The 12,484-nt window shown below is 38.5% G+C and overlaps 1 protein-coding gene across 1 annotated transcript in view; it reads left to right on the top strand.

Moving 5' to 3' along the window:
• LOC109535680 (probable multidrug resistance-associated protein lethal(2)03659) overlaps positions 1-8,937 on the top strand; it is a gene marked incomplete at its 5' end in the record, with an annotated part of 10,895 nt that extends 1,958 nt beyond the window's left edge. Inside the window, 8 exon segments of the mRNA XM_019901616.2 lie at positions 1,891-2,121; positions 2,173-2,606; positions 2,663-2,819; positions 2,880-4,094; positions 4,147-4,492; positions 7,155-7,305; positions 7,552-7,782; positions 7,835-8,937. Coding sequence (XP_019757175.1) covers positions 1,891-2,121; positions 2,173-2,606; positions 2,663-2,819; positions 2,880-4,094; positions 4,147-4,492; positions 7,155-7,305; positions 7,552-7,782; positions 7,835-8,739 — 3,670 coding nt within the window.
• Between the last annotated feature and the right edge of the window lie 3,547 nt (positions 8,938-12,484).

The following is a 12,484-nucleotide window of genomic DNA, read 5'->3' as shown; positions in this document are numbered from 1 at the left end:
GAATTTTCTCTTACAGCTTGAGCCTAAGTGTGTCGCAGGATACCCTCTAGGTGATAGTTCTTGATTACTTTTTCATAAATAATTCGTTCTTATTGAGAAATAGGAGCACTATTTATCAATCTGTAATAAAAGACGTAGAGGAAATTCTGTCTTTTTTTAAAGACAGAAATTTTTGAGGCAAAATACCCAAAAAGATGTTTGTAAAAAAATGAATCCGCCTCAACAATATAGAACTTATCTACAACCCTATTTCGGTGTTTTGCTTCTCTCAAAACTCTTACTCGGTGATCATCGCTGACCAATCCAAACCGCGATTCATCGGTGAAGAGCATATTTTTCCACTCTGCCAATCGCCAGTTTTGAACATTTTGTACCCATTGTAAACGGGCCCTTCGGTGGCGATGAGTTAACAAAGGAAATCTTAAAGGCTTCCTAGACCGCAATCCTGATGGTAAAAGTCTTCTGCGGATAGTAGCACTTGGTATCATACTGCTGATTGGGAAATATAGCGATCTTCTCGTATCGTGGTAACGTGAGGACCACCACCTCGAGGTCCGCTGTTCACTTGACCAGTCTCTTCATAGCGTCTAATTGTCCTGCTAACTGTGCTTCTAAGGAAGTTCAGCCTAGTGGACATATTGTGCCTTCTTGCTACAGAGGAATAATTCTAGTCCTATCAAAAGCTGACAACTCGTTTCTAGGCATGCTACACGGTTCTTGCACGATTCGGATACTAATGCCGGCTGCTAATGATCAATATAAAGGTGCAATTTTTGCAGCATCACAATTTAAAGGAGCAAACAATTTTTTTTTGGAAATCCAATCAGTTCCTTTGCTTGTAAACGAGTATCTTTTATTTGCCAATAAATACTAATTAGTAAATACAGAGGGGGGATCAAGACTTTTGAAAGTTAGTGTATTTTCTTTAAAGAATTTCAATTGCGTGAAATCAATAAAGTGAAAACTTTCCTAGAAACAGACGTCAAGTAAGTAAGAAACAAATATGAACAATAGCAGAGATTAGTATATCTATCAGGGTAAATATTGTAGAAATGATGAGAGCAAATGTAGACGCTTTTAGTAACTGTTAGGTTGAATTTTCAATTTAAAAAGATTGTCGCTTATCTTCAATTAACATTGATATTTCTTCATTTTTCTTGCATAATGTTGTTTTTTGCAAATACCAGGTCAAAAGACAGACATTTATGCAAACAATTATTTTAACGTTTGAGATGAACAATGGTTTATTCAATTTCGGTTAGGAGCTCAGATCTTGGTTGATGGATATTCTACTTTCCTTTTGATATTTTCCTATATTTCTTTAATCTCATTTTTAAGGTTTAGGGTTAAATTTGCTTGCTCTTGGTTACATTCGTGTTTCTTTCATGCAGCAGAGGTTCAAAAGCCACACTGAAAGACTCGATTATGCCAATGAGGCACTTTAGGTACTCTTTCTATTGATCCCATTTAATTAAAAATTTAGTTTTCACTTTCATTATTTTTTTTGCCCAAGCTTCTTGGTGTATAGTACCTTTATTTTACTTAACTTAACAATCCGGCAAGTTTTAGCTACACTCAGTAGGTTGCTTTTATTATTGATGCAATTCTCATGTCTTTGCTCCATAAAGTGGCATTAAAAGTTTCTATTTGCACGTTTGAATCGCTCTAGAATTTCTTCACTGCCTCGTCGCTTTACGAAATTTATAGTTAATATACAGAGTGTTTAGCCAAAAAAGCGTGCTAAACCCCCTAGATTAATTTTTCTCGTATACACTATTCATCAGAATAGTGAAAGCGTTCAAGCAAACCACTTGCGACGGCCTAAAAACCCAAAAAACCTATTAGTTTCACAACTATCTGTATTTAGAAAATAGTGCCTGTTGTCCCTAGATATACTGGGTGCCTGTTCAAAAAGTCTCTGAAAAAAGACTTGGAAGAAGATGACATATACGAGGTGATCGAGACTTGCGAAGCCAAGAAAAATGGCGATGAGTTTGAGAAAATCTGGCGCAAACGAAGAGAGAGCGGCAAAAGCTCCTTAATCCCTGTACTATGGAAATGTTTCGGCTGGCAATATCTATTCCTCGGGGTGATAAATCTCACTTGGAAGCTAGTCAACAGGTAACACATCCACTAGCAACTTGAAGCTTAATAAAGCCGCTGATCTTGCAGTATCCTCGAACCCCTTGCAATCTCCAAAGTGGTATCCTACTTCAACCCCATGGGCAACAGTGGCATGACTTTCAACGATGCTGTTTTCTACGGAGCTCTCAAAGTGGGGCTCCGTATGTTCCACGGGACGTTTATGCAGAACTATATCATCTACATTCAGCAAATTTCCATCAGAATGCGAACCGCTTTCTGCTCGTTGGTCTATCGCAAAGCTCTAAAGCTCACACCAACAGCCATGAACGAAATCAGCTTGGGAAATGTGATCACAGTTATCACCAAAGATGTGATGATCTTCGAACGCAACATTATGCTGTTCAATGATGTGTGGATTGAAATTATTCGATTAGCTGTTGTCTCGTTTTTGATTTATAACAAAATGGGATGGGCTGGATTGGTGGGGGTTGGTGTGCTTTTTACCATCGTTCCAGTGCAGAGTAAGTTGGGTCCAATTGATTGTTCAATAAGTTGCAAATTAACTAATCATTTCCAGTTTACATCGCAAAGTGCATTAAGAATCTGCGTCTGGATTTGTCCGAGAAAACCGATCAGCGACTGCAGGCCACTCAGGAAACCCTATCGGCAATAAAAATCATCAAAATGTACACTTGGGAAAAAGTGTTTTCCGCCAAAGTCGAAGAAAAACGACGGTAAAACTTTCGATCTAAAACCCTCTGAATAAAATATTGAGTTCTCCCTAAAACTTCCAGATTGGAAATGAGCTACTTGATGAAATCCATGTATCTCCGTTCAGCCAATTTCATTGCCGGACTGGTAACTTCCAAAGTGGGCTTCTACGCGCTCATCATGACTTACATCGCAGTGAATAAAACAGCCGATGCAGAAATCATCTTCTACGTCATGAAGTGTTTCGGCGATGTTAAGCGCTCCATCATCATGCTAATCCCTATGGGACTAGGAAGGGGAGCCGAGATCTATGCCTCCACCCAAAGAATCAACAAAATCCTCATGAGCGAGGAGTTGAACGAGAACGACAACCAAGACTACGATAAACCAAAAGTCGTGCTTAGCGGAGCGACAGTGAAACTGAAAAAGGAAGTGATCTTGAGGAACGTTTCCTTGAAGCTCCAGCCTGGATTGACGATTGTGACTGGGCCTCTGGGCTGCGGCAAAAGCTCTCTCCTCAAATTGTTCCTCAAAGACTTCCCGGTTCACGAAGGGAAGGTTTACACGAGAGGAACCTTTTCCTATAGTTCTCAAGATCCCTGGCTCTTCCCTTCTTCCATCAAACAAAACATTACTTTCGGACAGCCTTTTGATGAGGACCGGTATAACGAAGTGGTTAGGGTTTGCGCTCTTCAATACGACTTCAACATGTTTGAAAAAGGCGATGAGACGATCGTGGCTGATAGAGGCATAAATTTGAGTGGAGGCCAGCAGGCAAGAATTAACCTGGCCAGGGCTGTATATAAGAAGAGCGAAATTTACTTGCTTGATGATCCTCTTCACGCTTTGGACCCCAACATTCAAGACTACATTTTCCAGAACTGCATCCAAAAGTTCCTCAATGGGGAATTTGTTGTTTTGGTCACCCACAATTTGAGACACAAAAACACCGCCGATCAGTTAATAGTGATGAAGGAAGGGGAAATCAAGTATTCCGGCAAACCGACAGAAGCCAGAGTCGACCTGATCAAGGAAATCGAACTGGAGGAACTGAATGAAGAAAAAAAGGAGGTAAACGAAAACGACACCGCCACGGAAGAGTCCAAACTACTGAAGCCGCAAGAAACACCCAAGAAGAAGGTTTACAGCGAAGTGAAGAAAACTGGAAAAGTCGATTGGTCAGTGTTCCGCCAGTACTTTGCCTTTGGCGGTGGATTTTTGGTGTTTTCTGCCATTGTCGTTCTATTTGTTGGGTCGGAGTTTTCAGACAGCTATTCCGAAAGACTCCTAACTAACTGGTGAGTATTTTAGATAGTCAAACTCCCTCACGCTTCAGAATTAATGTTGCAGGATCAACATCGAACAAAATGCCACCAACACCAAAGCTCACGCCACAAACGATACAATGTATGCCGAAACCATAGAAAAACTAACAAATAAAGCGAATTGGACGTTAAGAGTCTACTCGGCAATGATCGCTGCCTCAGTAGTTCTAGACCTGATCAAGCAGGGTCTGTTCATAAATTTCGCTCGGAAAGCTTCGATTAACCTGCATAACGAGATGATAGAGAAGCTGACGACTGCCGTGATGAGCTTCTACGATAATTACTTCATAGGCAACATTTTGAACAGATTTTCGCAGGACTTGACGAAAATTGATGAGCATTTACCGCATACAATCAATCACTTTACGAGGGTAAGTAAGCTTGGTTTGTTGGTTGTCGAAAAGTTTTCTAATAATTTACTTGTTTGGTTGGATGCGGTTAGTTTAATAGTACAACAACAATTTCAGTTGCCGGTTACAAACAAGTTGTTGGTTACAGTTTTTTTTTTAGTTTTTGTCAAGTTTTCGCTTATAGAAATGGGCTATTTTTTAGAAGTGCTCTTGTATTATAGTTAGTTGGTTTCTGTTTTCCAGCCGAAAATTTTTAAGTTTGACAGTTTTAAGCTGCAGCTTTTGTAAATTTACAAAGCGTTTTGCAAGGGATTCAACTTTCAAATTTAGGAAATCGGAGAAATTTGCAAGAAATCGACACTTGTGGATATGATAGAACAAAGTATTTTCCATTCAATGGCAAAAAAACAGTTTTTGCGTATTTTTCAGTTCGCCTGACTAAATTAAAGAAAAAAATGTGTCATGAGGTATTTGAAGAAAAAATGCAACTGTAACACTCACATTCAAAAAATCGTCAAAAATTGAAGAATTTGACGGTCAAATGGTAACTTGTCCGGCAAATAGCACACAGTATTGTCGATTAAAATGAAGTGAAAAAAAAGCGCCATTTTTTTCACATTTTGCGTGCAGATGACTTGTTGAATTGCATCGAAAAAAAAAACGCTGATGTTTCAAATTTCAGTCTCTAAAAACGTTAAGATCCCAGATAATTTCCTCCCAAATCAATAGTTGCGCTAATAAAATAACGTTTCTCTATCTAGTCGTGCAAAAAAACATTTCTATCCCCGTTCCAATTTACGTGACAAAGTAAAAACACCTACTGAAATGTGTTTTGGCGACAAATTTTGAATTTTTGGGCATTTTATGAAATTGCCAAACACCGCAAATTTCTCCCCAAATCCAACTTCTTTCGCTGATATAGAAAATTTGTTTCTATCCAATGCCCCAAAAACGCTTTTTATCTTATTCTCATTTTGCGTCATGATTTCTTGAACAAAACCTCCGAAATGTTTTGGAAGAAAAATGTAGTTCAAGTCCAAAAAATCACGTAAAAGCTGACAAATTTGCCTCGAAATCGATACTTCCTGCACTCGTAGAGAAATGTTGTCTATTCAATGGTGTAAAAAGCACGCGAATGCCTTTGTTCGATTTTGCGTGATGATTTTTGAACAACGCCGGCCGAAATGTGCTGGAAGAAAAATTTCAGTTTCAACAGTCATATTGAAAAAATCGCCAAAAACCGAGCAAATTCGTTATCCAATTGGTATCCCTCGTATTGATAGAGAAAAGTTGTCTCTATATAATGGTGCAAAAAGCGCGCTTGTACCTGCGCCGGATTTAGTGTAATGATTTTTTAAAGAAAACCTACCGACAAGTTTTGGAAGAAAAAATCAGTTTTCTAATATCTAAATCTCTAAATCCGATCGGCAAAAACCGACAAAATTCAGAATGAAACGAAACCGACAGTTTGGTTACAGATATAAAGAAGAACTTTCTGCACCAAAAAGCACAAACAGCGCGCTTCTACTTTCATTACTTCGAGAAAATGTGCTAAAGTGGGTTGTAAGAAAAGATTTTGTTTCAAATTCGAAAAATCGCCAAAAAGCGCTACCAAATCGACACTTCTCGCACTGCTGCGCTCCACATCATGGTGTAAAAACGGTGCTTTTACCTTTTTCTGATTTGGTGTTATGAGCATTTCACCAAAACCTGCCGAAACGTGCTGGAGAGCAAATGTAAATTGCAACATTTCGATCCAAGAACTCGCCAAAAACCCAGAAATTTTGCCACAAAATCCTCACTATTTGCACGAATTGAACTAACTTTTCACGGACTGCGAAGAGAAACCCTGCGAAAATGTGTTAAAAAACAGCTTAAGCGCTTAAATTGAAAAAATCAAGAAACATTTTTTCCAAAACCACCGGCGTCGGACTAAAAAAAAAAAAATTCCACCCTTTTCCCATTTTAAATGACAAGTTTTCAAAAGAACCTCGCTGAAATTAATGTGTTAAAAAAACGCGGTTGCATCAAGATACGCGAATAGAACGATGAAAGCAAATTAGAAAACTTAATTTTAGTCTTGGTTGCACAAAAAAGACATAAATTAAAAGTAAATTTAGATGCAAAATTATTATTCATTTATTCAGATTCGTCATCCGTGAAGGGGGGCTCAATACAGTACGAAACTGGCAATTTTTTTTAGTTAGTTCGGTTTACAGCGCTCCGGCAGGTTTGTCTTTGTGCTGAATGAATTTCACACTTTTCTCCGATGAAAATAATGTATAATTCGAGACATTTAGGACGATTTTATTTTTTTGTAAAAAGTAAAGGAGGATTCTTTAGACCAAATTTTCACATGCCCGTTTTTTGAGCTCAATGAATATTTTTCGAGCCAAGAAGCTTTCCGATACTCATATACAGGGTGTTTGAGACCATATGAAATCAGACGCAGGCCTTTAAAGATCGGAACTTAAAATAAAGTTTAAAAACCTCTTAAAACTTACGTGTTCTGAGCCATAAAAATCTGCCTTCCCATCCCGCCCAATGAACTGTTACTCCTTATTAATTTTTTTGTGTTATTTGCACATTTATTAAACTAAAGGAAATATTAATTATAATAAAATGTACATAGTAAAAAAAGTCCCGAATTATTTTCAATACGTTTTATTTAATTTATTTTCAGATTGTCCTTTCTGTCGGTGGTGTGGTAGGTCTGGTTTCCTCCATTAACTGGAGATTCCTGATTCCAGCAGGCGTTTTAGTGGTACTGATGATTTTCCTGCAAAGATTTTATATTCCAGCAGCTAGAAGTTTGAAACGACTTGAATCAGCAAGTTAGTGCTTCAAAATATTTGTGTTTGTTCAGCAGGAACAATTACACTTAGAAAGCGCGTCCTTGTTAGATTACCGTAAAAATAACTTAGCGCAATCAAGGTTGAGGGCACAGAACAATGAAATCGGGTTCTTTTGTTTAAAGAGCGCTTATCTTTCTTCATCGTTGTTAACTAAATTTAGTACTGGATGTTTCAAAGAATCGTCCTGGAAAACCGGTGAATTTTATAAAGTACATTTTCGTCTAGCTCGCAGCCCACTTATTGGCCATTTGAATGCCACGATGGAAGGCGTTACCACCATAAGAGCTTTCAAAGCCCAAGCATTACTAGTGGAGGAATTCGATAGGCACCAAGATCTCTACACATCGGCCCATTACATGACATTCTGCATCCAAAGAGCGTTTGCTTTCTTCATGGAAGTGGTTTCTTCCAGCTTTATTGCCGTTATTCTTGCGAAAATTTTGTTCTTCAATTCAGGTAGATGCGAAGCGCTGCAGCTGGTTCAATTTAGGAACTTAATCATTTGCAGGTGAAAGTGGTGGTGATGTTGGTTTGGCCCTCACCAAAGCCTCCATGCTGGCCGGGTTGGTTGAGTGGGCTTTAATGCAATTGTCCGATCTGGAAAACGACATGACTTCAGTTGAGCGAGTGTTGGAGTACAGCGCTGTTGAACAGGATCACTATGAAGGCCAGAAGCCGGTTGAGTGGCCTTCTAAAGGCCACGTTGTCTATAAGGCAGTGTCCTTGGTTTATAAATCCGAGAAGGTTTTGAAGGATATTTCGTTCGATATCAAGCCGAATCAGAGGATTGGCATTGTTGGAAGAACTGGCGCAGGGAAATCTTCGATTATATCCACGTTGTTTAGGTTGTATAACTTTGAAGGCACCATATCGATTGATGGTGTGGATACAAAGACCATCGCTTTGGATTACTTGAGAGGGAAGATTTCAATTATTCCTCAGGATCCCCTTCTGTTCCAAGGCACAATTCGTCAAAACATCGATCCTTACAACAATTACACTGACGACGAAATCTGGAGTACCTTGGAGAAGGTGCACATGAAGGACCACATTCACACCTTGGAGCTTGCCATCACTGACCACGGCTCGAATTTCTCAACTGGTCAAAGACAGTTGATTTGTCTGGCAAGGGCGATTATCAAAAAGAACAAAATCGTTGTTCTGGATGAAGCCACAGCCAACATGGACCCGGATGCGGAAATTTTGGCTCAACAAGCCATAGATGCTCATTTCGCCGATTGCACGATGTTCATCATCGCTCATCGTCTTCAGGCAGTGTTGCAATGCGACAAAATCATTGTGATGGATAAAGGGGAGATCATTGAGTTTGAGAATCCGATGACTTTGCTCGAGAACAAGAACAGTCATTTTTCGAAGATGTTGGCCACTGATTCAGCTCAATCGTTCAAATAGAGGCTGTAAGCAGTAGGCAAAGGGAGGAAGACATTGAGGCTTGGAAAAGTGGCCGCAGGAGCGGTGAAATAATCACGCATAAGTCGCCAGTGCTTGATAGGTTTTAATTCAAGATTAGTTTTTGAGGCGATAAAGTTTTGTTTTGTTCTTTTATTGTGACGTTCAATATTTTGTTATTAAAATGTTGTAAGTGTGGAATTGCATTTTTTTTATTTATATTGAATGGAAAACAGACACAAATTTCAAGTGACTGAAATTTTTTTTACAGAAATTTGAAATTCAAGTAAGACCTGGTTTTGGTAACTTTACAATCATTGTGTGAATAGATGGGATATGGCTTCCTCAATTCCCCAGATTTTTACCAAAATTTTTATTTTTTTAAATAGCCCTGTTGTGTTAAGGCTTACACGCAAAATAGAGCAAGCAAAAATGATCGTGTACCCAAGTATATAGATGGTTTAATAAATTACTGAAAAAACTCCGTATTCGGGGCTTTAACTCTAATGAAGCCCGCACCGGTAAATATTTGTATTTTGGTAATCAGCGTTTTCTACACAAATCCAGCAATTTACTAGCCAAGAGCGATAGAATCCGGCAAAGCAGTAAAACAGGTGAAACCTACAACAGTGACAACGTCTAATGCACTGAAATGAGCGAAAATTTGAACAGAAAAATTGCAAAACTATTTCTGATAATAATGTTTTCCTCTCAGAAACGCGAAAATATGCAAACTTTCTTGAATTTTTTCAATATGTTAAGAATGTTCTTCTGGTCCATAGTTTTGGGCTATTTAGAGTTTTATCCTGCTTGTTATTACGATATGTCGAAAAACCTTCTTTTGATTTCTTCACAAAATGTTCCTTCCAACAAAAGACTGGTTAAAGTTATTTACGATTTAACACAAAACAAACACTTGCAAAGAGCTAACAATTTAACTAAGAAATTTATAGCAAATTCTCTATGAAATCCCCTTAAAGCCCTCAATTCCTGCAAAGTCGACACTCTTTTCCTCGATCTCAAAGTTTAAAGTGGAGTGGAGTAAAATTTTTGCAATAATTTTAACGGCCAACTAAATTGTTGGCGAAGAAGATCAACTTAGGTTTGGCCCGTGTAAACAATTGTATATACAGGATGGACCTGTACTAATGTGACAAAATTCACTCACATGTTGTTTAAGCAAAATCATTGCGTTTCGGGCAAATTTGTCTGGTGCGAAAGTGCTAAAATTGCAAATTTCATATTATTCGGCTTGTAATTCCTATAGAGTGCCAGCTGAAATCGTTTAGAAGATCAGAAATTTTTTGGGTTTTAAAACATCACTTTTTTGTTTTCAATGCCTGGTTCTCCGGCATTTCTTCCTCGTTTCTTGTAAAGTCGACACCATTTTCTACTTGACTCAACCTTTTTCCACCATCTCAATTTAAAAAGCGAATGTGAAATCCTTGGCATTTTCAGCGTTAATTTAACTTTCTTTTGGTGAAGAACCCCATTCTAAACCATGTAAACTACCAACTACAATTTAACCACCAATTAAAGTGTTGCTGAAGATGATCTTCTTTAACTTAGGTTTCATTCGTCCCCACAATTGAGGCTGAAAACCATGTAATTAGCTCATTTTGTTTTCAGTCAGAAACCAAATTGATTCAAAAAACGCAAACTAAACTCTTGGATCGCAAACATTTGTAATCCCGACATCCGACTGCTCTAAACAATTGTTCCATTCGACTAAATCCTTTCAGACACATTGCACCAACTGCATTGTTTTGGATCGTGCCATTATTGCATTATTTTATAAAATTTATCAAGCCGCATAATCTGCTTAAATCAATGCCACATATTAACACCTAAAAGCTCTATAAATAAAATTTCCCAATATTTCATAACAATTGTCCATTAGAGATACATAAATGTCGTTCGCCCCACTGAACTCGAACCATGTTGCCGATTTTTCCTTGGTCCTTATCCGATTTTTCAGCCCACAATTTCATGTTCCTTTCGAATGCAAGTAATTTTTTATTTTTATATGTTTCGTTTAGTTTTTATTGCTCGCCGAATGTGGCGAGAGATAAATGGATGTCTTTTCAATGGCCGGATAACGGCGATTTTTTCGTGGAGAAGAATGCGCAAATTGAACCCGATTCAGAAGGCACATACAGGGTGACACTTTCAAAACTTGTAATGTTTTTTGCAAAACAACAAACTTTTTTGTGTGCATGTGCTTGCTGTTTAATACGTATCTACCAAATGTTTGCAAGATTGCGATCCGTGGTTCTTACAAACAATTAACCGAATTTGAGCCTAAAATACAAAACACCTGCTTGTAGTGTCGGGAAGGAGGTTCTCTATATTGATGATACTGCCGCCGCTGCAAGCAAAAACTTTGCAATTCTGAACAATTTCTTTCTGATTCGTCCAAAAAACACCCTTTATATTTAGCGGGTTTTCGGCAATATATTTTACAATAAACGCCACTTTCCAATCACGTATCTTTGCCAATATACCCAAGGCAAAGTACAAAGTAAAATTTTCCCTTTCAAACAACATTAATTTTTTTAACGCAATTTACTCGGGCGTTTACTTCCAACGGCAACATTAATATATTGCAAACCCATTAGTATAGATCGAGCATTAAGTAAACACACCTGGCAGAAAATTGAATATCAGGGAACAAACTAACAACGGTGGCCGATAAATAAACAAAAGCGAGGCACGCGGCAACAGCGCGTGGCCGGCGTCGCGACGTCGTCAGAAGCGCGGCGCGTTGCCAGGAGACGCCGCCATCGATCTGCGGCGCCCTGATGATGACTCGACGTCGGCCTGCCTGGACGCACTCGAGGGCAAAACGCGTCATCCGAAGGACTTGCCAGATCATTAAACAGCAATTTTGCCGCTCTTGCTTTTATGGAAATTATTTTTGTTTTACATTGTATCCAGCCCTTCCAGCTATAATCCAAGCTTTGCTGAAACAGAACTAAAACTGTAGTTTTGCAGGATTTAGGCAAATAAGAAAATCTGCCGTAATTAGGTTTTCAACGTTATATTGCCATAAAAACATGTTTTTTTTTCTGTTTAATATGCCAAGAACATCAAGCGCAAACCACTCAAGTACTGTAGACAAGAATAACAACCTACCACTTAATTATTATTTAATCCCGAATACACAATCGTGTTCTGTGCGCCCCTTCAAGCACCCGCACAACACACCGCTCTCCCCTTGCCCTCAGAAAATAAAGCCGTGGTTAAGCGCAGGTGTCGCTGCATTTCGTCCAGCGCCAACCGCAAGTTCAACTCAAATAATCACATTTATAGTTTTTGTGCATTGCGGATGGATTAGTAGACTTATTTTCCTCGCAATGTAATTACTGATATTAATTAATAAAACAATACGACTAAAGAAAACACGTTTCAATTTGATCTTAGATATGTTTTCTAGTTCAGTACCGCCCACCTCCGGTTGACGTTAATTAAATGAAAATTCTCCCGAATCTCCAGGCACGTTCAGTCCAAATCCATTTCCAGCAACAACATTCATATTTCAATATTGAACTCTAAATGGTGAATTTTGGGGACAAATAGCGTTGTATTTAAAATTGCTTTTCATTTAATGACGGCATTAATTAATTGATAATATCGCGACCGAGGACAGAGCTGCAGTCGCTTTTAAAATTCCTCATGTGCGAGTTACATTTCCAAATTGATTTAATCGAATTTGTCGTTGGCTTTGTTTTGGTGTATGGAATATGCA

Source organism: Dendroctonus ponderosae, unplaced genomic scaffold, assembly GCF_020466585.1.
Source record: "Dendroctonus ponderosae isolate FM_Combo_2020 unplaced genomic scaffold, Dpon_F_20191213v2 Dpon_F_20191213_1, whole genome shotgun sequence".
Taxonomy (NCBI): domain Eukaryota; kingdom Metazoa; phylum Arthropoda; class Insecta; order Coleoptera; family Curculionidae; genus Dendroctonus; species Dendroctonus ponderosae.
Note: the sequence above shows the minus strand (reverse complement) of the source record. Positions and strands in the feature narration are given on the sequence as shown.